At 42.3% G+C, this 22,832-nt stretch overlaps 2 protein-coding genes across 4 annotated transcripts; one reads left to right on the plus strand and one right to left on the minus strand.

Annotated features, from left to right (window-relative positions):
* Positions 1-375: 375 nt before the first annotated feature.
* On the minus strand, positions 376-8,707 carry fancb (FA complementation group B). Of its 3 annotated transcripts, none has more exons than XM_042084731.1 (9): positions 8,538-8,707; positions 5,881-6,854; positions 5,054-5,206; positions 4,879-4,974; positions 4,448-4,576; positions 3,998-4,167; positions 2,048-2,451; positions 1,546-1,786; positions 376-1,343 (listed from the first exon to the last, which is right to left on the minus strand). In XM_042084731.1, exons 2-9 carry the CDS (start codon positions 6,790-6,792, stop codon positions 914-916), a joined length of 2,535 nt encoding a protein of 844 aa, XP_041940665.1. In that variant the 5' UTR covers positions 6,793-6,854; positions 8,538-8,707; the 3' UTR covers positions 376-913. The 3 variants fall into 3 exon arrangements, with proteins under 3 accessions (XP_041940665.1, XP_041940663.1, XP_041940666.1); XM_042084729.1 differs by lacking the exon at positions 8,538-8,707 and adding an exon at positions 7,761-7,930; XM_042084732.1 differs by lacking the exons at positions 5,054-5,206; positions 8,538-8,707 and adding an exon at positions 7,761-7,931.
* On the plus strand, positions 7,943-22,048 carry mospd2 (motile sperm domain containing 2). Its single transcript, XM_042084733.1, has 15 exons — positions 7,943-8,326; positions 8,413-8,467; positions 8,931-9,086; positions 9,549-9,635; positions 10,056-10,210; positions 12,716-12,776; positions 13,089-13,127; positions 13,241-13,365; positions 13,607-13,780; positions 18,154-18,272; positions 19,261-19,354; positions 19,446-19,542; positions 20,165-20,294; positions 20,420-20,522; positions 21,483-22,048. The coding sequence occupies exons 1-15, from the start codon at positions 8,294-8,296 to the stop codon at positions 21,627-21,629; spliced, it is 1,575 nt and encodes a 524-aa protein (XP_041940667.1). The 5' UTR covers positions 7,943-8,293; the 3' UTR covers positions 21,630-22,048.
* Positions 22,049-22,832: the final 784 nt, after the last annotated feature.

Genomic DNA, 22,832 nt, shown 5'->3' on the forward strand with positions numbered 1-22,832 from the left:
CCCACCCACACAAACATTCATACACATTCAGACTCACACACACAAAACATACACACACACACTCATGTGCACACACACAAAACACACACACACACACACACACACACACACACACACACACACACAAAACACACACACACACACACACACCTCTCCTACATTCTCCTTGCACTACTTTTTCATCACACAACACAAGTATAATTGTATAGGAAAAAGCATTATTGATGAGATGCGCTTTAGCAACACCACAACCACCATCAAAGGCAGATTGTCTTTTCTACCACAGGTGTTGAGCCAGAAGCATATTGCTGATGAAAATCAATGAAATGTGGATCCAGAACATCTTCCAGAGAGAGAGAAGGGCCTGAGACAAAGCACAGAGCACTAAAGCTTTATTCTAAAACACAAGGCAGAGACAAAGGAGCTAGCGCTGCTTATGAAAGGAACAGTGGCGTTCCCAGAGGGCTTCACACAAACACACACAAGCCATCTGCAGATGCCAGAGGGCTGGGGCGAGGGAGTGTGGCTGACGAATGTCACCAAAATGTTAGAGGTGTGAACCCCATGAGAAGTTCATCAGAGGGGGCGACGGCAGCAGTGCATTAGTCTGGCTCCCCAGGGGCGGTCTGTCTGCAGAGAGCTCTTCCAGGTGAATGTCACCACCGCAAACATCCCCCCCACCAGGTTGGACGGAGTACCAGGAGAATACCCAGCATTCACTCAAGATCACATGAAGGGGCCAAAGAGACTTTTCTGAAAGGATTCGGACAAACAGCACCGCAGTGGCTGAGCTCTCTCTCTCTCTCTACTGCGTCCCAGTTAAACGGAGTAAAAGTGCTGCCGTGTGGAGTACAGGACAGTTCATGCCGTTGTTTGTGTGAGAAACCTCAAACTCATCAGTAAGAGGGCGACACTATGAAGCGAATACAGATCTGGCCTCTGATCCCAGGAGCACGTCTACGTCCACCTGCTTCTGAACCTGAAGCACACTCTCGACCAACGAGCAATAGCGCTCCATCACCACAAGGGGGCCCACCCTCCTCTTGCTCCCCTCAATGTCCCTGTGCCACTCCTCTCGCCGTCTCTGGAGCTCGTCCACCGCTGGCGGAGCCGGGGCTGGGGCTGCTCCTTCTCCTCCTGGCCCCCCGCTGCTCCCCCTCCTCTGGCAGGCAGTGAGGAGGCTGGACAGTCCATCCCTCAGGGCCAGCGCCTCATTCTCCAGGGAGCAGCCCACATCCTGAGCCCGCACCCCTGATCGGTCCTTCCTCAGGGGCTGGATGTGGTAGGAGGCTGGGAGGAAGTCACACAGAGAGTGCAGAAATCTGAGCAGAGCAAACTGGCCTCTGGAGGGAGAGAGGAAGGAGATAGAAAAGCAGGCACAGCACACCCGCAATTAGAAAGGCAATCTAGAGAGGATTGCATCAGATGCAGTCACTGGTGCTGTACTGACTTCTTGGGATGTATTTCAGAACCAGACATGTTTTTTTCTAAGAAATATTCTATAACACTCTCACTGTACCAGATCACTCAATTAGAAAGCTGCACCTGCAATAGATGACCAGTTCTCCCAAGAAGGGGCTCGTCTGTTGCCAGTGAAAGACCAGAGCAGCAGATGGTCCTGCTGAGTTGGACAGAAGGTACTGGGGACTTCTCTCCACTTTCTCACACCCCAATGCTTCCTGCAACCACTGGCTCACATCACACAGGGTGTGGTCTGGGGAGTAGATCTGGAAGGACCATGAGTCCAAGAATGCCAAGAGGCTTAGAAGGTCCTCTCTAGATTCATCTAAAACACAAAATAAGACATCATGCACTGTAATTGTTGTTTTTGCTATAGTATTGCTATAAAGATATTAGTTTTCCCCCATTTGGTCATGAAAAAACAGCACAGAATCCAATGTTCATACAACTGGTACAAGTAGTAAGCTTCCCTATTTCATAAAGATGGTAACAGCACTTACGCCACAGTTAGGAGCATGCCTCAACAAGACATCCCACTTGTATGTACATGTAAATGTAAATGTAAATGTGCAGTGTGCTGCTATACCTCTGTGGGCTGCAGCGTGCAGCGGGCTGGGCTGGAACACATCTGTCATGCTGAGGGAGATCTGTCCACACTGGAGTCCCTTTGGACCCTGGGGCCTGACACAAGCTGGTGACACCTCTTTGAGGACGTAATGGAGCATGACAGGGCATTTGACAGGACCACAGGTCAGAAGAGGGGTCAGCTCACAGACGGCGGTCAGCGCCAGCTTCTTCAGCATGCCTCCACCGCCACTCCAGCTGCTGCCCTCCGCCTGGTCCGGCCTCCTCCTCTTGGCCACAGGCTCGGGAGGAGACGAGGGGTGGGTGGCAGGGACCCAGTGGGCACGACTCTGGGTCTGGATAACTGTGGCAGCCTGGCCCTGAGCGGTCTCCAGTAGTAGGGAGATAGAGGCACTCTCAAGCAATCTGGCAAAAATAAACATCCAAAAGTCTTTAGCACAGTTAAGTAGCACATAAGCTTTCCACCAGGCTGCCTGATGCTGGAGAGCTCCTCCATCACAACACGGGTAAAGGTGAAACTGACACGGTCCTCAGCGTTAGTGGAGAGTCGTGGGTCACAGTGAGACTTGCTGGTCCTCATCACATGACAAGCTCCCGACAGCTCAGGACGCCTCTTGATGTGATTGCGGAGGCAAAGCAAGGCAGGACTATGATTGTACCACAGCTGAAGCCTCAAAAGAATTCAGAAATAAAGAAATAAATACAAGAGCTCTGAGGGGAGACACTGTTGCCATGGCAACGAGGTGGGCATGCTGTAGTAGAGCCTTTTTTGGGATCTTTTTTTTTTTGCCTTGAAGACAGCCTTCATTTATATGTTCACATCCACGTGAAGTGGCCACGAACTTGCCATGAGAGATATTTGTGCATCTCTAAATAAGGTTTACCCACTTCCAGCAAAAACATCAATCATTTTGACTGATAATTGTAAAATCAGCGGAAACTAATTTAGTTTTGTCTTGCATGGCCTGTTCATCCACTCTATACAGGTGATTAAACAAAGCCCATTGCACATTATACATACATTACATTCTTTCAATATCTATATTAAATAAAAAATATAGTCAACTAAACTGTAAAAGAATATGTGTGCGGTTCATTATGGAACAGGGGAGCTATGCTCTCATTTGTTTTTTTCAAATGGATAACATCAAAGTGTAGTAAAGAACAAATGAAAAGTTTTGTAAAAACATCAAAACAGTCCGTAAGCACATTGCTGATGATTACTGTCTGCTGCTGGAAGCATTTCCAACAATAGACAAAAGTATTTCTAATTCTACAGTATAAAAGAAACAAAGAAACTTTAAAATCTTTGAAAATTGTACTTCTCTCATATAACACCTCTTGCAGGATAGAATCACACTAACTCTGTCCAACTCTGTTGGCAGAAGAACAAGCAACTCTGTTGCTGTCAAAGAAGCAGTCAGAAGTCTCCAGCCCCTTCTAAAATGTGAATGCTTTCTGACCTCAAGCAGAAGGCGACAGCAGAGCCGAAGAGCCGAAAAACTGACAGCTGGCGGATAACATTCATAGGAGCCACGCATGATTGGACACAATTAGCAGAGTCTGTATCATTATCACGGAGTCAAGGCCAGTGTTCTGGTACAGATCAAGCTAATGATTCACACTGTTTGCTAAACGGAGAGAAAATGGAGTCGAGTCAAGCTAATTACTACCAAGTGATTTGGAATGAGACATTCCACAAGGCTTCTAGCTCAGGCTTAATTTGATATTTGGCCCGCAATGCTCATAAAGAATGGAAAACAGGCTGCAAGATCTGAGCCATGTCTGATTGGGGTGTAAACATTAGAAACAAAAAGAGTGTGTGTGTGTGTGTGTGTGTGTGTGAGTGTGTGTGTGTGTGTGAGTGAGAGAAAGAGAGAGAGAGAAAGAGAGAGAGAGAAACAGAGAGAGAGAGAGAGAGAGAAAGATCATTAGAGGACAAGGAACCTACATGGCATCTTCTTTTGTTAAGAGCACTCCTACAACCAGGCAGTCTTCAATGACTCGGTGCCAGAGTTTCTCCACCAGAAAGGGCTGCTGCTCTGACTCAGGCTGCATCCTCTCCTCCTGCAGCGCCTCCTCTCCCTCATCAGCATCTTCCCACAGCGACACCAAACCTTCCTATGCCCCCCCCCCACACACACACACACATACAGACACACACACGTCCAATACAGCACTACATATGCCATGCTCAGCAAATCACAGCCCATAAAAGCTATGTGTTTTCAAGTGAACAAAAAAACTGACATTTTATATGCCTTAGACAGAATACTGCTGTGCTGAACAGAATTGTAATGTTGCCCAGGGTGGAACAAAGAATGAGGAGTTTAAAAAAAGGTTGCAAAACATATTGGAACATGAGACATGAAAGAGCAGGTTCACTGAAGAGCAACCTAACCTGTTCTGTCTTTGATATGATGTGCTCTCTTCCAGACACCAAATCTGCCAGAGCATCAGTGGACTGCAGAAGCACCCTCTCTTTGACATCAACATCTCTCTGAAGGTCTTGGAGCAAGGTCAGGCCACTCTAAGGATCAAAAAACACAGGGCAGGTGTGTGGGAAAAGGCATGCACTGGGTAGAGGTTTCAACACTGCTGAGGGGACTTTGAACAGAAAGAGTGAAAACCTTACTCTATTAATCATGATCTAATGGAACATGTTTGCTTTACATTGTTTTGTTGCTCTATGGGCCGTAATAAATTATGATCCTTTACATATACATTTACATACAGGTGTGGCTTTTGACGAATTGTTATGAACTATACATTACATTATAGTTCACTTTTAAAATATGTAGAAATGACCTGATAGAGCTCGACAGAGCTTACCTGTAGTCTGGATTCTAATGCTTGTATGGTGCAAAGGTAATTTCCTTGAGCAGCATCTGAAGTTTCAGATTCCTCACTGATCTCGCCACGGCCACACTAAACACAGAATGCACTCACATTAGCATTCAGCAGGGAAAACAATAGAAAGAGACGGCTTAGAGCAATCTAAACTCACAGAGTACATTGTGCCACAGAGGTCTGTCATAATGAAGTTTGTTACGGTGTCAGCGGGATTCTGGTCATGAAACACCAGGAGGATCTGGTCAGTCCCATAGCCAACAAAGTCATCAATGAGTACTGAACTCACACCAGACCAACAGGCCGCAACCTGAGGAAAACAACCCATAAAAACACAATCATCCATAACTGGTACTAATACCATGACCGGTTTATACGCATTTTTTTTGTTGAGAGGAAAGGCAGTGGAGGTAGGACAGTGAGTTGTCATTTTTTTGGGCACAGTTCTTAGGAGTGCAGGTGTGCATTACAAGGTTTTCACTAAATGTCTTCAGAAGGTACACTCAGCGGATGTGTTCATAATAGCAAAAACACTTTGCTACATCTGTGGTTATACCCAAGTGCGTTAGAGTGCATCCAAAACAAACAAGTGCAAAAAGTCTACTAAAAGGTACTGTGCAATTTTCCATTCGAGGTTAGGGTTAGTAAAAAAACATTCACAAAAGGTTTTGGAGTCCATTCTTCTAATACACAGTGTTATATACAAGAAAGAAAAAGGAAAAAAAAAAACATACTGCTCTTATCAAGTACCTTTTGACTCGTCAAACTTCACAGTTACTCATTTAGCAGACGCTTTTATCCAAAGCGACTTACACAATGAGGAATAACATTCAAGTTTCACTGCAAAGGAGACCTTAGGTAAAAACACATAAGAATGGGCCAAAGGTTCCATCGACTTCACTACTAACTTGACCACAATTGCACATGAAATAAGACAACAGAGATTCATAATCGTAAAAAGTAGTGCAAGCTGTGCAACAGTACCTGAAATGTGTCTTTCCAAACAGCACACACATTTCCTTGGTTGAAAGAGACAACGAACACTAGCCCACTGTTCCCAATGGTGGCCATCTTGATGCATTCAGGTTCTTCAAATGGCAATTGGCAGACTTCTTTGAGTTTTCCATTCTCAAAACAGACCAACTGTTTTTTATTTGTGGCTACCACCATGTTCACTTTCATGTGCCCTTTGACCTCCTCTGCAGAAACCACCAGAGAACACTGTACGACAGAACTGTATGTATTTGGAATAATGCATGTTCCGTTGATCACCTTTTCATCCTCAACTGAGTAACCAACTATTTTGTTATCTTTACAAACACTGATTTGACCATTCACTTCTTCCTTTGAATGTATTTGTGAGCCTAATACAATCACATCACTGCATAACTCTCCCAAAAAAACAACAGACATCTGAACAGCAATACTTCTGACTTTGCTGGTCTGTGCTGATGCATAATGTACTATGTTCTCATGTGTCCATAGAACAGTGGGGCCTTGGAATATTGTGACACCATCTTGCAGTTCATACTGGGAGTTAAATTCCACATGGAGCTCTGCTTTAGTAGGGCTTGTCAATGTGATGAGTTTATACTTGTAACAAGACAATTTCGGCTTCCATAGTCTTAGCAAAAGGCAAGGCACCACAATTTTCTTTCTCACATCTAAAGCTGTGGAGCAACAAACTACATCTACATCTGCAGAGCTGTCCTTGTATATAGGTGTGTCCCCATGCCGTGACGTAAAACAGTTTGTTTCCTTTGTGAATGTCAACCTCAGACATGTGAGCTCTGATTTCTTCCGACTGTCGCCATCTTGATGGGAGTTTCTGCACCGAAATGAAAGGATGTCACCATTAAAGGTGATCAGCTTTGTGTATTGCTTTCCTTGAGTCATCACAAGTCTTAAAAGAGCCAACAGCAGTTCCACTGATGGGCCATCTTTGTGTGATCCACCATCTGAAAGAGACAGTACTTATGTTTAAGAATTGATACCATTAAAGAGTAGATGTGATTGCTAGGAAATCTCGTCAGAATATATGCACTTGTTTTGGTTTGTTTCCCATTGATTTCGTGGGCTACGTGTTTTTTAGGTCAGTGTTTTTCAAACGTTTTTGTGCCACGGCACACTTTTGACACTTAAAATGTCCCACGGCACACTAACATCCTGTTTGAATAAAAAATAAACATACTATAGATTAAAATTTCAAATAATACACAGATATGGCCTTATTATGGCTTCTATGCAAGACCTGCTCAATAAAACAAGCGCCCTCTGTTTCATTTCTAGGTGACTATATCTAATTTAATTGTTGTTATGAACTGGATATGTAATGATTCTGTGAATACTGGATATGGGGCCCCCGTTGTACAATGCCTGCATACCACAAATAGTGCAATCATACAATCAATGAGAGCATGTGGTTATAAATTCTTTGATGCAACAGTTGCTTTTCTGGACCAGTGAGTGACATTTGGGTAATTTTCTGCGGAACACCTGATGATCTCTCACGGCACACTAGTGTGCCCCGGCACAGTGGTTGAAAAACACTGTTTTAGGTCATTAGACGAGGGTGATGATTAGCTAACTTGTGAACCACTGGCAAGGGATGGAGGCGAACAGTTTTCAGTAATGGGGAATGGGATGTCCAGATAAAGAAATTGGGAAACAGACGTGGTGACATGCTAGTATGCAGCAACCATAGACTGTAGCCTATATATAGTCTATGGCAGCAACTATCTTATTAGCCATCACGATTGTAGCTTGTTAGCTAGTTAGCTATGTGCTCATGCAGTTATAGTGTATGCAACGAGGTTAACACACATTAATGTAAACGTAATAGCCATATTTAAAACAAAACTCACCAGAGCCAAGTTGTGATTTCTAGTTACTGAAACTCTTCTACGTGATCGTACTACGCTGTAACATACGTACTACAACTTAGTAGTACTAACTTAATTTCCATCACAAGCGACAGAGCTCTACCACTCAAAGCAGCGCGCCACAATCTGTCAGTGGGCTGAACTTTTTTACTGTGGGCTGAGCCGAAAGTGCTTTGTGGGTGAAAATCCAGATTCTCCAACATAAATATAGAAGCTAGGTCTAGCACACGGAGAATTGCCTAGTAGCAGTTGTACTACAATAGCCGCTCACATCAATTACATGGTTTTTATTTATTTATTTGTTTATTAACTTAAGTTAACAAGGTTTTCACTGAGTGTTTTTTCTCCGGCTTTAACGTTAACTGATTCACTTTTAGAGTTCCACTTTGGTTATTAGTGGACGCTGAATTTGATGTGCAAAGGGAAGAAATAAGGAACTTGCTCTAGTTTCAAACAGACCGCTTTAACTAAATACAAGCAAACGTTACTTGTGACAGTCAGTTCAAGCAACAAACATGGCGGAAGTGGGTCAGCCTGAATCAGAGCAGGTAGCTAACGTTAGCCTGACAACTCAAACTCATCATTAAGATATGTCTCCGTAAATAGTGTGATAAATATTCTCTTTTGTTAACAGAATGAAAGCAAGATCGAAGAGACGAGACAAAGGTTCAAGAGTGAATATGTTCAAGGTAAGAACGTTTGCCAGCTGGACTTGCTTGCTAGCTAACGGTAGCTAGCTAGCTAGCTAGTATATCTTACCTGTCACTGATGTTTTGACAAAGTGTGTACTAATTTCACAGGCTTTACGATGCAAGTACCGTAACGTTACAGTAGAATGCACAATTTCATCGTGAACCTTGAGTGACTAATGTAATGTTACACCTGACATTGTGTTCACGCTTGTGGACTTTGAAACTGTTTGCGTTTGTCTGAAATATCAGCTAAGTTGACAGAACTAGGAGCCCTTATTAAAATAACACCTGACATACATTACAAGAAAGTCTAGGTACAGGTTAGGTCACGTTAACATTGCTTTATCAGAATGTCATCACCCATGTGCAGTCACTCAGAGGGGCAAAGGCCAGAGGGTTCTAATATCAGATTTATTGCTGAAATAGTTTTATATGTGGGTCTTTTTCTATGTTCTTCCAGATTCGTCAGACAAATATGATTCCAGAGATGTGGAGCGACTCATGAAGGATGATAGTTGGGTTGAAGCCTATTTGACATGGCGACAGAATGTTGTAGACGACGCACTGAAAATGATTGATGAAAGTTTTCAGTGGCGAAAAGAATACACCCTGAATGGTTGGTTTTACTTATAAGTAAATAAATGTGGGTCAGATCATGAACGTATTTGTATGGCAATTACCTAATCATGCATTCAAAATAATCGTGGCTCATTAGGTGAAGATGATCTGTTTTATTTTAATATAGTAACTTGAGCTGTAAGACTTTGGTTTGTATGTCTAGTGTAGTTTTGAAAACACAAGGCATGATTTTCTGACAGCAGAACATTCTGCCTACATTTGCCCTTGGGTGATTTCTTGTTTTTCTCACAGAGAGCATCAGTTCCTGGATTTCCCCAGTTCTCTTTGACTCTGTGTTCCTTTCAGAGCCCTATGTGTTATTCTAAGCCACAGAATCCATTTCTGGTCCAACTAATGACTACACTGACTGACCTGTGTACGAAGTGTAACAGATGTGGTACACTTAACAATGATGTATTTTTGGGTGCATAACCTGAATTTGCCTTTTCCCTCTTAATAGACCTCACGGAAAGTAGTATTCCCAAGTGGATGTTTGAGACTGGTGCTGTCTTCCTCCATGGCTATGACAAAGAGGGCAACAAACTGTGTATGTATTTCACTGTCATATTGTAGATATTTGACTTGACTTATTGAAGTTAAATACCTCACCCTTTAAACATGTTGCTTTCATTCATAACCTATACGATTGTGTATGATCTTATTAATTTTAGGGCAAAAGTGGATTCTTGTTTTGTTTTCTTGGGCACCGTTGAGAAACTCATTGCTTAGGGGTGTTGCTCTTTTTGTATGAAGTAGGATGACTCCTTGCAGAGAGACTGCTACACAAAATGTCATAATTTTAAGAACATGCCTTGCCACTGTAACCACAAGCTTGCTCTTGAGATTTGGATATTAATTTCTGTAACGTCATTGGAGCACGAGGCTGGTAAAATGTCTAAAGAGATTATTTTTGAAAGGATGAGATTGCTGGCCCTACTTAATTCTTTGTGTCTGTTGTATTTCCTAGTCTGGTTCAAGGTCAAGCTTCATGTGAAAGATGCAAAGACATTCCAGGATAAGAAGAAGTATGTGGCCTTCTGGCTGGAGCGCTATGCCAAGCGTGAGCCAGGGATGCCTCTTACTGTGGTGTTCGACATGACGGAGTCAGGCCTTAGCAACATTGTAAGCCAGCATTTCAATAATTGCTTCCATGCTTTTGGGTGTGTGTGCTTCCCTTATTTACATTACAGCATCCACAAAACATTGATTAGTTGCCAACCACTGAATTAATCACCAACTATTTTGATAATCGATTAAATGGCTTGAGTAACTTTTTATGTAAAGATGGGTTAAGGTTTATTCTAACTTCTTATGTTAATATATATTTTGCCTCAATACATACTGACATTTTTAACTAATTGAAATTAATAAAAAAATAAATAATGGACAGATTAATTGACTATGAAAAGTATTATTTGCAGCTCCAATGGATATACTTGGATATAACTGTGCTCAGGACAATGTTAAATAATTGACAATTATATACATTAATGTTTGTGTTTGACGTCTATATAGGCAAAATTGACATAATGCTTTGATTCACATCATTTTTGCTTTGAGACAATGACGGGATTCTGCAGTGTCTAAATTGCAGTACACACATGTTCAGTGTGTCGCCAAGAACAAATAGCTAATATTTCTGGAGTTTTCAACTTCTCTATCTCTGTTTCCATCGCTATCTCTGCCTTTGTCTTTCTCCCTCTTTCTGTCTCCTACACATACACATAGATCATATTCTCCAAACCCATTTCTCCCAGAAAATTATTCCCAAATTGGAAGCGAGAACGTTAAAGAGACTTACCTTTTTTCTTTATTTGCCAGTGTATTAGTTTATTGGGCTATTTATTTAGTAGTCCAATAAAAACAATGTTTTCTTTTTAACATTTGACTATTTGAATATTTTTTGGGCTCATTTTTAGACTATTTAATACTTTTTTTACCATTTGACTATGTACTCACTATTGTACATGTGTAAATACATATAACTAGTATTTATTATCATGCCTTTGTGTGCCCTTATTGGCTGGGCTGTGCATCCTAATATCTCTCGCTGTTTGAATGCAGGCTTGAAAGGATTGTTGTTGTTCAATGGTTTAACACGTTGGAGATTAAAGTGACCTTTAAATCCGTTTGGTCAATCCAACTTGCCTGTCTAATCCATAAACTGACTTGTTTCAGTTCCTCCTCCCTACAGGAGCAAACCTTTTCTCCTGCTCATTTGTCAGGCCGTAGTCACACTCTCATTTATTTGCTTTTCTCTCTCCCCCATCTCTTTCATTCTCTTCTCATCTTCCTTTCGTCTCTTTTCATCTTTTCTTCTTTGTGTCAGTCTCTGTCCATGTCTCTACTGTCTCATCCACTTTGAAATGGCCTACTTAAGAAAAGCAGGCACAGTGGAAAAAAATCACCATTCTAATCATACTATGGACTAGTATGGAATGAACAGATTAGTAGACATCTGTAAAATCTTTTTAAGATGCATAATACGCATGGATCCTTCTTCCGTGACTTAATTTTTTAAAATCTTTTTTGTGCAAAACTACCATGAAATTTGGTCTCTTTTTACATAAATCTTGCTTATTGTCTCTAGATTTTAACTGCTTCTTGAAACTGTCTTGTCTAGATTTATAACAGTTTATTTTTATAACAGTTTATTGATGAAATATGTTGAAATATGTGTCTTGTTCTTCACTGAAAACATGTAAAGGAGGATTTTGCAGGTAACTCTTAGGTTTTTTTTCTCTGATGAATTTGGACTCTAGTTCTGGACTCTGACTCTGTCTTTACCACATTTCTGTGTTTGCATGATTACATAGCATACCTCTCTCTGGTTTAGGTGTCTACACACATACTTTATGTGTTTTGGGGATAATATGTGTTCTCCACAAGTTACCAGAGGAAAAAAGTTATTGTTTTACAGGATAGCCATGAAAAATGATCGGATACACAGTGAGAAGTTGCTCATTCACCATTTATATAATTTAGTTATTGGGATCGATCTATATTTGTAAAAACTGGTTGTTTTTAAGCATTTTTGACATTTGATGGTGATATGGAGAACACATTTGTAGCAACAGCCTACAGAGATCATGGTTGCTTATTCTCTGCAGTAAACAAGGAGATTGTGTAACACCTTTAGTAAATGAATGACTCAGTATAGCAACATGTATCTCTTGCTTGGATCTTGCATGGTGTGCTTACTCGGCAGTGGAGACATTTTTATTTTACTGACAAACTGGTATTCCTGGAGCTGAGGAGAGAGCGGGTGGCCGGAAGTAAAAAATGGATTAACAACAGTGCACTGCAGAACTTGTGACAAAGTTTCAGTCTTTATGAAGTGGGTCATTTCCCAGCTTGGGGCAGTAAATATCTCAGCCTGTGCAAACAGTCTCCTTACTGAGCTTATGAAATTCTGAAATTTATGAAATGTATGGTTGAACTCTGCTTTGAGCCTGTGTATGTGATTCATGCCACTCATCTCCTCTCTCTCTCTCCCTCTCTGTCTCCTCTCTCTCTCCCTCTCTGTCTCCTCTCTATCTATCTATCTATCTCTCTCTCTCTCTCTCTCTCTCTCTCTCTCTCTCTCTCTCTCTCTCTCTCTGTCTCTGTCTCTGTCTCTGTCTTCAGGATATGGAGTTTGTGAAATATATCATTAATTGCTTCAAAGTATTCTACCCAAAATTCCTCTGTAAGTACATTCTGAATTGTAAGTCTATAAATATTTTTTTTCTTCTCCAATTAACAAAAGCCAATTCAGTTCACTTCTGTGTCTCCCAGAAAATAGTTGCTGAACAGATCCCACTCAACTGGCCTATCTAGTTTCAGTCATACATACTATATGTGGGCACATAGGGGCACTCAATGTTCGAGTACTCCTTTATGAGCTGTATGATCTGCTTAAGTCGATAACTATTTTAAGAATAGAGTTGTTTTAAACAGTTGGTCTTTTGACACAAGCTGTAATCTATAATTGATTTCTTTGTGACTGCTCATATTTCAGCCAAGATGATCATGTACGAGATGCCTTGGATCATGAATGGTGAGTATTTCTTTCCTCAGGCACAGTAGTTTGTTGTCATTAGCGTAATAGACTGATTCTATCAGTCAAGTCGGCCGTCTCCATCAACCTCTTGTTTGTTGTCCCCATGCTAGCTGCCTGGAAGATTGTGAAGACATGGCTTGGACCAGAGGCTATCAGCAAACTGAAGTTTGTTAACAAAAGTGAGATGCAGACCTACATCAGCCCAGAACACCTTCCCCCGCACATGGGAGGAACGGTACGTACTAATGGTGTTGTTTTGAGGAAACACCACAAACAGGAGACCTGTACTAGTCTGAACATGTTTGCTGATAAGAAATGACATAACATTTAGATTGTCTGTGTGTAGCAATGTGGGTGCTCTGACTGATAATGTCATTTTAGCAACGATTCAGCATATAGATGTTTGATAAGAGAAGTAGTATGGTGCTGGTTTATAGATGTTTGATAAGAGAAGTAGTATGGTGCTGGTTTTTCAGGATTCCTTCCAGTACACCTATCCTCCCCTGCCTGACGATGACTTCCAGTCTCCTGTCTCTGAGAACGGACCAATTGTCAGCGAGGATGAGAGTGAGTGTAAGGACCCAGAAGTGGACTGTAAGGAGAGCTTGGAGTCCAGCTACAGCTCAGAGGTGGTCGCCAAGCCCAGAAAGGTATGATAGTACTGGAACAGACACATACACGGCCAAATACAGTATGTGGTGTTGAATTGTAAACAACAGCAAAAAAACAAAAACATTTTCACCTCCCTTTCAAAACGTACAGTGTTTGCAGTTTGTTAAAAAGCCCTTGATTCTCTGATTACACCTCTCAGGGTCATTTGTCAGATTCTTGTCCTGAGCCAGCCACTAGTATCCTCATTAGTCATTAATGTATGGTAAAGCGCCCACAGTGTGCTGAATAATTTATTAATAACAGCACTAGCCTCACTATCGTTCCTGATTATATGAAGGCACAGTGTGCAGGGTTTTGTGAGGTTGTCTCTACTCCTTTGATGTTTTATTTATTTATATTTGGTCCATATATTTTGTTCTTGGAGATTACACCTGTTTAGTTCCTCTGAGGAAGGACTGAATTAGCTGGTGCTAAAGCTCTGATTGGGCAGCAGGGCTCCTATTGTCTGCTCTGTAAGGCTTAATCCGTAGCACTGTACCTGCTTATCCAACCATATCCCCCAGAGACGTGCATTTTCTCACGACCTCAGGATTGTGAAGGTGCCTTAAAGCCCAGAGCGGAGTCTTGTCCCATGCTTTAGAGGAAGTCATTTTATCAAGGGTGGTCCAGTATCTTTTAAAACGGTCTGTGGCCCCTGCCTACAAGACTCCTTTTATGTCCATTTCGTGGCTTGTGTTTGACCTTGCTTGTAGCTGGGGTGCTATGCTCTGTGGGAGCCTGTTATTCTGTACTCTGGGGCGGTCTCGTCTGGTGGGCTCAGAATCCCTGAGGAGAGGATGGTGTGATTGCAGCCTGCAGTTCAGTTCTTGGCTCACACCCGTCCACATCTGACGCTGGTCACACAGTCCTGCTATCATTAGCCAGGGTCCTGACCAATCCGCAGGCAGGGCACCGGCACACTGTGCTCATTCACCCGCTCCGTGTTGTGATTCAGGCGAGCTGTTTGAACTCCTGACACCGCTCAAACAAAGGTGGATCTGGCATGATGCAAGTAGCTGCAGTAAGGCTCACACCACGAGTAGTAAGTGCGTCAAAGAGGCCAGAAATCATTCATTTGCAGTCTGTGCCAACGCTTCTGTGGCGAGCAGTGGCATTACTGTTGCCGGCGGTTTGCCAGTTGCTGTCTTGGGCATCGTGAATGTTAGAAGTTTAAGTGCAGGCAACCACATTAGACTAGATGTGCATCAGTTCTGAGAAGTATTTGAACTTGAGCTCCAAACTTATGTTCCTTTTACTGTGTGTGTGTGTGGAGGGGGGGGGGGGGGGGGGGGGGGGGGGGGCGGGGCGTGTGGGAAATCACAAAATCACAAAAATGAATGAAAAGTGTCCAAAACTGTTGTGTTTACTGTTGCTGAATGTGTTGCATGAGTTAGTTGTCAATAGCTACTTGGATTACACTTTGGGAGGTATGGTTTTAAGCAAGTGAGGCCCACTAGCATCAGGGGTTGGCAGCAGGGTAGCCTGTGTGAATTTTCATGCTCTCCCTGCCCACAATGTAAAGCTATGGTTGGACGTCACAGATGTGAACATCTAGGAACAGATGTGGTAAAGCTAAAAGTTCCAAGGGAGGGTGCAAGGGAGAGCAGAAGGAGAGCTACGTGCCTGGGAGAGGGACATGTGGCATGAGTGGCATGTGGATTTGGTCTGATACATCATTGTTAAGTAAATAGCAAAGACATCTTGTTTCACTTTTAAACAACCAGTCATTTCATTTCATCTCAATCCAGAAACACCAGTATCTCTGACAAACAACTAGGCTATGTACCGCTTCAGATTCCACCAAAAAGTGTGTGTGTGTGTGTGTGTGTGTGTGTACATACAGTGCAGTGCTTACTTTCTCTGCTGCAACAGAGGTGGGAATCATAATGCTATTGCCACCTGAGGCTACTGAGGCTTTCCACTGGCCAACTAATTTCCTGTCTTTCTTTTTTGAACCAAGGGCTGGTGGTGGTAAGACATTGTGCGTGGTTAAGGTGCTGCGCAAGGAGCTGTTTGTCCGGATGCTCTGTCCCGTCTCTGACGACGGGCCTAAACTGTCACACACTGTTCCCAGAAACTCCTCCTCCAGGCTGCCCTGTGCCTCAAAACTGCGTTATTGGCGCTCAAATAGTCTGCTCTCAGTAGTAGTTCTTACTTTATCATGTTGTTTTTCAAATGACTACCTGATGTGATGACTACCAAATGTATTTTTTTTAATCAAAATGAACATGCATTTCTATAAGAGAGTGCAGACCTAACAAAATGCTCACTGGTTTTGGCCCAACATGTCATTCCGGAGTGCTCTGTAGAGGATATTTATAGCCTACTAGGGGCTCACCTAGTCTTTAGCCAATGTGGCTAATTGGCCTAACAGCAAGGATGACGTTATCAACTGTTGTTACCTCACTCTATCTTCTTAAGTGTACCTTTGCCATAGTCTACATTTTAACAAGCCAGTCTGATCCATTAATGAATGGTTAATTCATTTCAGAAAAAAATATATGAAAAAGACAAATTTAACCTGTTGAACTTTTTTTTAATGCTTTATTAATTTTTAGAAGCTAGTTATAAGCAGTGTTTATGAAACAGAGGCATTGTGAAATCTCAGGGCCACTTTATCTAGTCACTCCATCAGCCCATGCTGCATTGTTCTGTTGCCTAATGAACATGTCAACATACTTACATATTCAAAAGACTGCGGCTGCTACTAAAGACACACTCCTAATCAGAAGGGTTCTTATAAGAAGGGTTAAGGTTGATTTTAAGATAATCAAAACACAATTATTGCGCTTTTTTTGACCATACAGATCAAGTATTTGGTTCTTTCATTTCATATAATGGTTGCATTGCCGAGTCATTTTGCAGATGGATCTCTCCATATCTTTTTGCTGTATTTTTCCATATGGTGTAACATTTTGAAGTGGCCATGACCACAACACTACAATATATTAGATGTCATTGAGGCCTGGTGCTTCAAGTGCAATGTCATCATGCCATTAAGAATCACTCCCTATGCCTTTCTCCAACCCTGAATCTTGAACTTGGACATCAGCCTGAGAGCCACTTATCTGACTAAAAATGGTCTACATTTCAGAAGAGACTGCTTTTTTCATGGGTTGCACTTGAGTATCTAAGGATTTTCTATTCATTCATGCCAGTATTGCAATCACAGATATGTGAGCATTTCTCTAGTTAATAAGTCATCTTTATCTCTGATGAGTCCTTATTGTCTTTACACTAACATTGTTATTCAGGTGACTTTTATCAAGTACTGTAACTTTTCTTGGCACACTCAGACAGCGAGTCATATTGAATGGATGGGTCAAATTGGGTTCATACTGTAGGTTGTTTTGCCAAAGCCAATAAATCTTTCTGTGTGCAGAGTTGAGCAGATACAGTATCACTGTACTGCCTGATATAAACAGATACATTGTGCCTGGACTGCTCACATGTTAAGACTGTAATTGATTTTACTAATGCATTATCGTTCATTTCACTTGATTTCTATTGATCAATAAAACACATTTCAAGAACAAAATGGGCTCTCTATTTCTTTATTATTAACACACACAAAACATTTGACACACATTTCATTTACACCAACCATCTGACTTCGTGATGTTTTCACAATGATCACGTGCAGTCACCTTTGGCCTCCTCTGGGTTTCATGTCCGCTTTTCCATTCTTCCCCCCCCCAGCTGCTTGTAGCAGCTTGAGTCCAGAAGGCTGGTTTCACTGATAAACAAATGGGTGTCCGCATGCTGTGCCCACTGACCGGTGGTTACGTGGCGTCTCCTTTTGCAGACCTTGCACAAAGCATGTGGGTTCTCAGCAGTTTTGGGTGGTCACCTAATGTGCCAGTGTATGTGGGTGATGTGGATATGAGGCGGAAGTTTCTGGAAGGGTTTCTGGAGCGGTCAGCATTTACTTTCTGCAAAGCCAAAACAGATTGTACTGAGAATGGTGCGGGTTGTCATGAGACTTGAGTTGGCTAATTTGAGGTCCTTATATTCTGTTGGGCTAAGTTGAGAGCAATATTTCTGCTGGCCTCCGCTGACAGACAGAAACCACTAGTGGACGCCTCACATTATGGAAGTTTTTTTTTTAAATTAATAAGCGCAATCCCATAGAAGTAATTCTGGCTGTTTCCTCTAGCTTCTAGTCACATGTTCTATATTTAGTTCCTGTGAAATAAAGGAAGTCAATTTGCTGATTTGGGATTGTGCTTGTGCTTAGTTTGACCTAGAAGGGCTTTGACCTTTTGACAAATGGCCCAGATTGGCTTTCATTTTTAAAAAAAAAAAAAAGAAAGAAAAATGTCTCCCTCTAGATCATCTGTCTCTTACCTTGTTGCTCTTTTTTTGGCCATAGGTGAATTTCTCTGAGGACAGCTTGAAGCCTGATGAACTGGACAAAGGGGATGGGTATGGTCGACTGAAAGGAATTCGGAAGCCTCTGACCACATTTAAAGGCACACTACTGCATATCAGGTAGGCCTATAGTATGGACCTGATGGAAATTCTCCCCTTCTATGGCTTCCTCCAGTCAGAAATCCAAGTAAACTGAATTCAAGAAATGAACCATTTCTGCTAGAACGAAAAGATTGGGTTGTTTATGACCTCTTTCACAACTACAGTAGGTAAATTGCCAGACAACACTGACTTCCAGTTTGTAATCTGGAGCACAGTAATTATTCAAAGGAGCAGACTCATTTTCCCAAGCCCTATTTGGAAGTCTGCCTGTGGAAGTGGAGGCTCTCATTTTGATGTTTCCTCAGCTGACTTAAGGCCATGATTAAAAGCGATAAACTGATTGTGCCTATCCTTAGTCCACGAGGAAGTTTTTCAGTAAAGGATTCAAGGAAGGAAATGGGTAGGAAGAGCCTTTGATGGTTCATTGTTATCGTCAGGGGTGTTCTTTTCCTCCCCTGTGTAGAGACGGCAGAACTCACTATGACCTCAGGCATTTGCTCCTGTGCTGTACTGTGCTGTGCAGATCACAGTGAAGCCCTCCAGAATTCAGAGCCAGGGAACAACAACTGGAGACGCTGGGCAGGAATCTTAATCCTTTAGGAGGGTTTAGTGCTTTTAAGGAGTAATTGCAGTCACACTCTGTACTGTACTGATATTGTGTTGGTGGAATCTGAAGCGGTACATAGCCTAGTTGTTTATCAGGGATACTGGTGTTTCTGGATTGAGATGAAATGAAATGACATTGGTCGTTTAAAAGTGAAATGGCCTTGATCTAAAGAGGCCAGAGCAAATTGACATGCCTTTTTGGTGGGCAGGTTAAAAAAAGTAAACATGCCGTTATGATCATGTGGAACCTTACCACACAGTGTCCTGGCTAAGCTTCTCTAGTCTGTTACTACAGATTTTGGGTTGACCATTTAATGTCATTCTGTGTAAACATCAAATTTACAACCCTTAAGAAGTTTGTTTGAATTTTTATCAAGTTGTGATTTTTCTTTGTTTTTAGTCCAGCGGAAGAATTGAGCTTTGGCTCCACAGAATCTGAGAAGAAATGCCTCATTATCCTCAACAACATTACGAAAAACCAGGTGGCTTTCAAGGTAAATGGAACACAGCCCTTATCTATGTTCTACATGGTTCTAGTAAGAACAATAGGAAGTGTCTGTGACTGATAGAATGTGCTTTCTGCAGGTTCGGACTACAGCACCAGAGAAATACCGCGTGAAGCCCAGCAACAGTAGCTGTGAACCCGGAGCCTCCATGGATATCGTGGTGTCCTTGCATGGAGGTACTGTGCAGCGCAGCACTTATCTGGGCTCTCTCTCACACACTTCCCAGATGTTTCCACCACAAAGACTCTTGGGTGATCAAAAAAAAGTCTTGTCTGTTAACTCTGGGAAAGTGCTGACAAAGTGCAGCTTTCTCTCTGTTTTTCCCTGACATACATATTTTAGCAGTGATAAAATAATCATCCGTTATCTCCCCAAAACTGTGCCTTCAGAAATCTCTGGCAGGAGTAAATAAAGAGGTTCTGGGGAGGCAGTCAGACAGCGGGCTATCGTCCTGTGAGGCTGCAGCCCCCAAAGGTTTTTCCCTTCAACCAATTTCCTGCAGGCCAGTGTGGGCGTCTCATGCAAAGACTTTTAGCGATAAGACGTTCAAAGGCCTCCATGCGTTGAAGTGTTAGTCAAAGCTCAAGATGTGCCAAGGCTAGCTTAAAAAAAATAATAAAAAAATGGCAATATTCCAAAAATTTGTCTCCTCGGCTATTCAACCTGATTAATTCATTTCTGCTCAGAAAGAGCAGGCCAATCTGTCGCCTCAATCCTCTCAATCAGTTATTCCCTGAGTGGATAAGAAGCAGGTTGTGCTGCTGTGGTGGTGACAGGCGCGTGATGTGCTCTCGGCAGGTTTCCAGGCGTCACCACAGGACCGGTTCCTGGTCATGGCCGCTGAGATGGAGCAGAGCGCCGGGACTGGTTCCCCAGAGCTCGCCCAGTTCTGGAAGGAGGTTCCTAAAGCCAAAGTCATGGAGCACAGGTGAGTGTGCTGTGAAAAATCCATCGATGAGACGCCTGTGTGACGCCGCCCTGTCTCAAATTGGTGATGAGGCCATGATGTGAAGTGTCTTGACCTTTGGTATTGTCATGTCTTTCCCCCACCAGACTGCGCTGTCATGTTCTGGAGAGTGTTAAACCAATCCTCAGCTCAGCAAGTGAGAGTCCACTGGCTTCAGGCACCAATGGGCATCAGGACCTCCAAACTACAGTAAGTCCCCTGCAAATGGTGCTCATGATGGATTCAGTTCTGTAGTTTGACTGATACAGTGTACTGTGTGTACAGTGCATAGGGGCCGCAGACAGTTTGTCCAACGACCCACATGCACTGAATTCAAGCCACAGTACACTGAAGACAGTAAAGCATGGTGGTGCACAATTCATGTTATCGCACACCAGAAATCATCAGTTTCAATACATCAAAATATTTGAAGAGGTCATGTTGTCTTATGCTGAAGAGGAAATGCCTTTGAAATGGGTGTTTCAACAAGACAATGACCCAAAACACACCAGTAAGCGAGCAAAGTATTGGTTCCAGACTATAAAGATTGGCGTTATGGAGTGGCCAGCCCGATCCCCAGACCTCAATCCTATAGAAAACTTGTGAGGTGACATCAAAAATGCTGTTTCTGAGGCAAAACCCAGAAATGCAGAGGAATTGTGGAATGTAGTTCAATCGTCCATGCACTCCATGCAACACAAATGTGAAGCAATTCTCAGAAATAATGGTAATACAACTAGATATTAGTGCAGTGATTCAAAGTAAAGCAACATTTTAAGACATTTTTCAATTTATACAGTAAATGTTAAAGTTTGTAAAGAAAAATGCAAACACTGCTATTTTTTTTAACAGTGCCAGAACCTTTTTCTTCACTTTCTGTAAAGATATAACACAAACTTGATCAATTTTGGTCATGTTTTGATTTGAAATTGAATGTGCAGTGTTCCCAATGCATTGATATTATGGAATTAAGGATTCTGAACTTCATTCAATATTTTAAAACGCACTGCTCTTATTCTGCACATACTGTAACTGTATATGCATGGTCTTGATGTCCTTTTTCATTTAGAGATGCGGTTTAGAACAGACCATTGTTTTCTTTCCCTGAGTGAGATGAAGTGTTCATGTGTCCACGCATGTGGGGCTGATTCCTCCGTCCTCTCTCTGCAGCTCGTACGGCTCATGGCCATTAATTCCAGGCTGGAGCAGAAGCTGGACTCGTGTCTCTCGACCCAGAGGCTTCTGACGGTCCTGGTTTCGGTCCTGATGGCTTTCAGCTTCTCCACCATGTACTTAATATGGACCTCCTATTCTTAGCCTCTTCAGACTCCTCTTTTTGACCCTACTCATAGAATCCTTTGGCCACTTCTTTGACCAAAGGAAACTTCTTATGAAACACAATGACCAAAACAAGAAAAGGTTTTTCCATGGAGAAACTTTCCCACTGTTGCGAGTGAATCATGTGGGACTCATGTGGTAATCATGTGGTCAGGATCTGCTCTCTCAGAGAACTGTGTTTGAGATGAACAAAGGTGTAAGAGCCATAGAGGATGACCATGTGGTTTCAAAGTGTAGGTATTTTTATTACTCATGATGAAATAAATATATAATTTATACTAGATGTCCTATAGATAATGTGGAGATTAACTTTAACTGATTATGTGTACAGTATGTCATTATAATATACTGTGTATATGCAACATCAAAACAATTAAACAGTTTTGTTACATCTGTAATTTTTTTTTGTGACACAAACATTTAATTTAACCATATTGTTATGCTCAAAACTGCCTCATTCATTCATTCATTCATTCATTCATTCATTCGACCAGTTTCTCATGCCAGTTTCCTGTTTAAATGCACATCTACTCTCTGTCCGGCCATGGTGAGCGTTCTGGCCCTCTCCGCCAGAGTGACCTGCTCTCTCCGGAGGCTCCTTAGATGCTGATAAGGAATGGAGCTCCTCATCACAGACCAGGTCAATAATTAGAACACCAAGGGAAATGTGCCCCGACGTCTCCTCTCACACTCACCCCACAAGACTGCAGGACACTGGGTGTTTTCTGACTGCCCTCATGTCTATTTGTTTAATTACCCAAAGCATGCAACTATAAATATCAGAGCAATTACTGCTGTGTTAGATATGTGAGCGGAATCCAATCAGAGGGCTCAGCAGGAGGTCAGGGTATCTATGAAGAGATCCGGCTCAGAGTGGTCATGCACAGGGCCACTGGCCACGGGGGAACCGCACACAGGCAGACATACATCATACATGTGTAGTGAACAAGCAGGCAGACATCATACATGTGAAGTGAACAAGCAGGGGGTTAAAGTGAGGCTGTGCAGTGTATTGGTACCTTATTGGTAAGACTTTGTAGCTTATGGCAGGTCATGCATGCTTTTGTGTTATTTGTATCAGTTCCTCTGCTATAGACCCAAAGGTTTCCAGTCAAAACTGGCAGTGAAAGTTTCTCCTCCTTTCGTTAATGGTTTTGGCTTGGGCTTTTGTTTTTTTCGCAA

The sequence above is a fragment of the Alosa sapidissima genome, chromosome 2 (assembly GCF_018492685.1).
Source record: "Alosa sapidissima isolate fAloSap1 chromosome 2, fAloSap1.pri, whole genome shotgun sequence".
NCBI lineage: Eukaryota > Metazoa > Chordata > Actinopteri > Clupeiformes > Clupeidae > Alosa > Alosa sapidissima.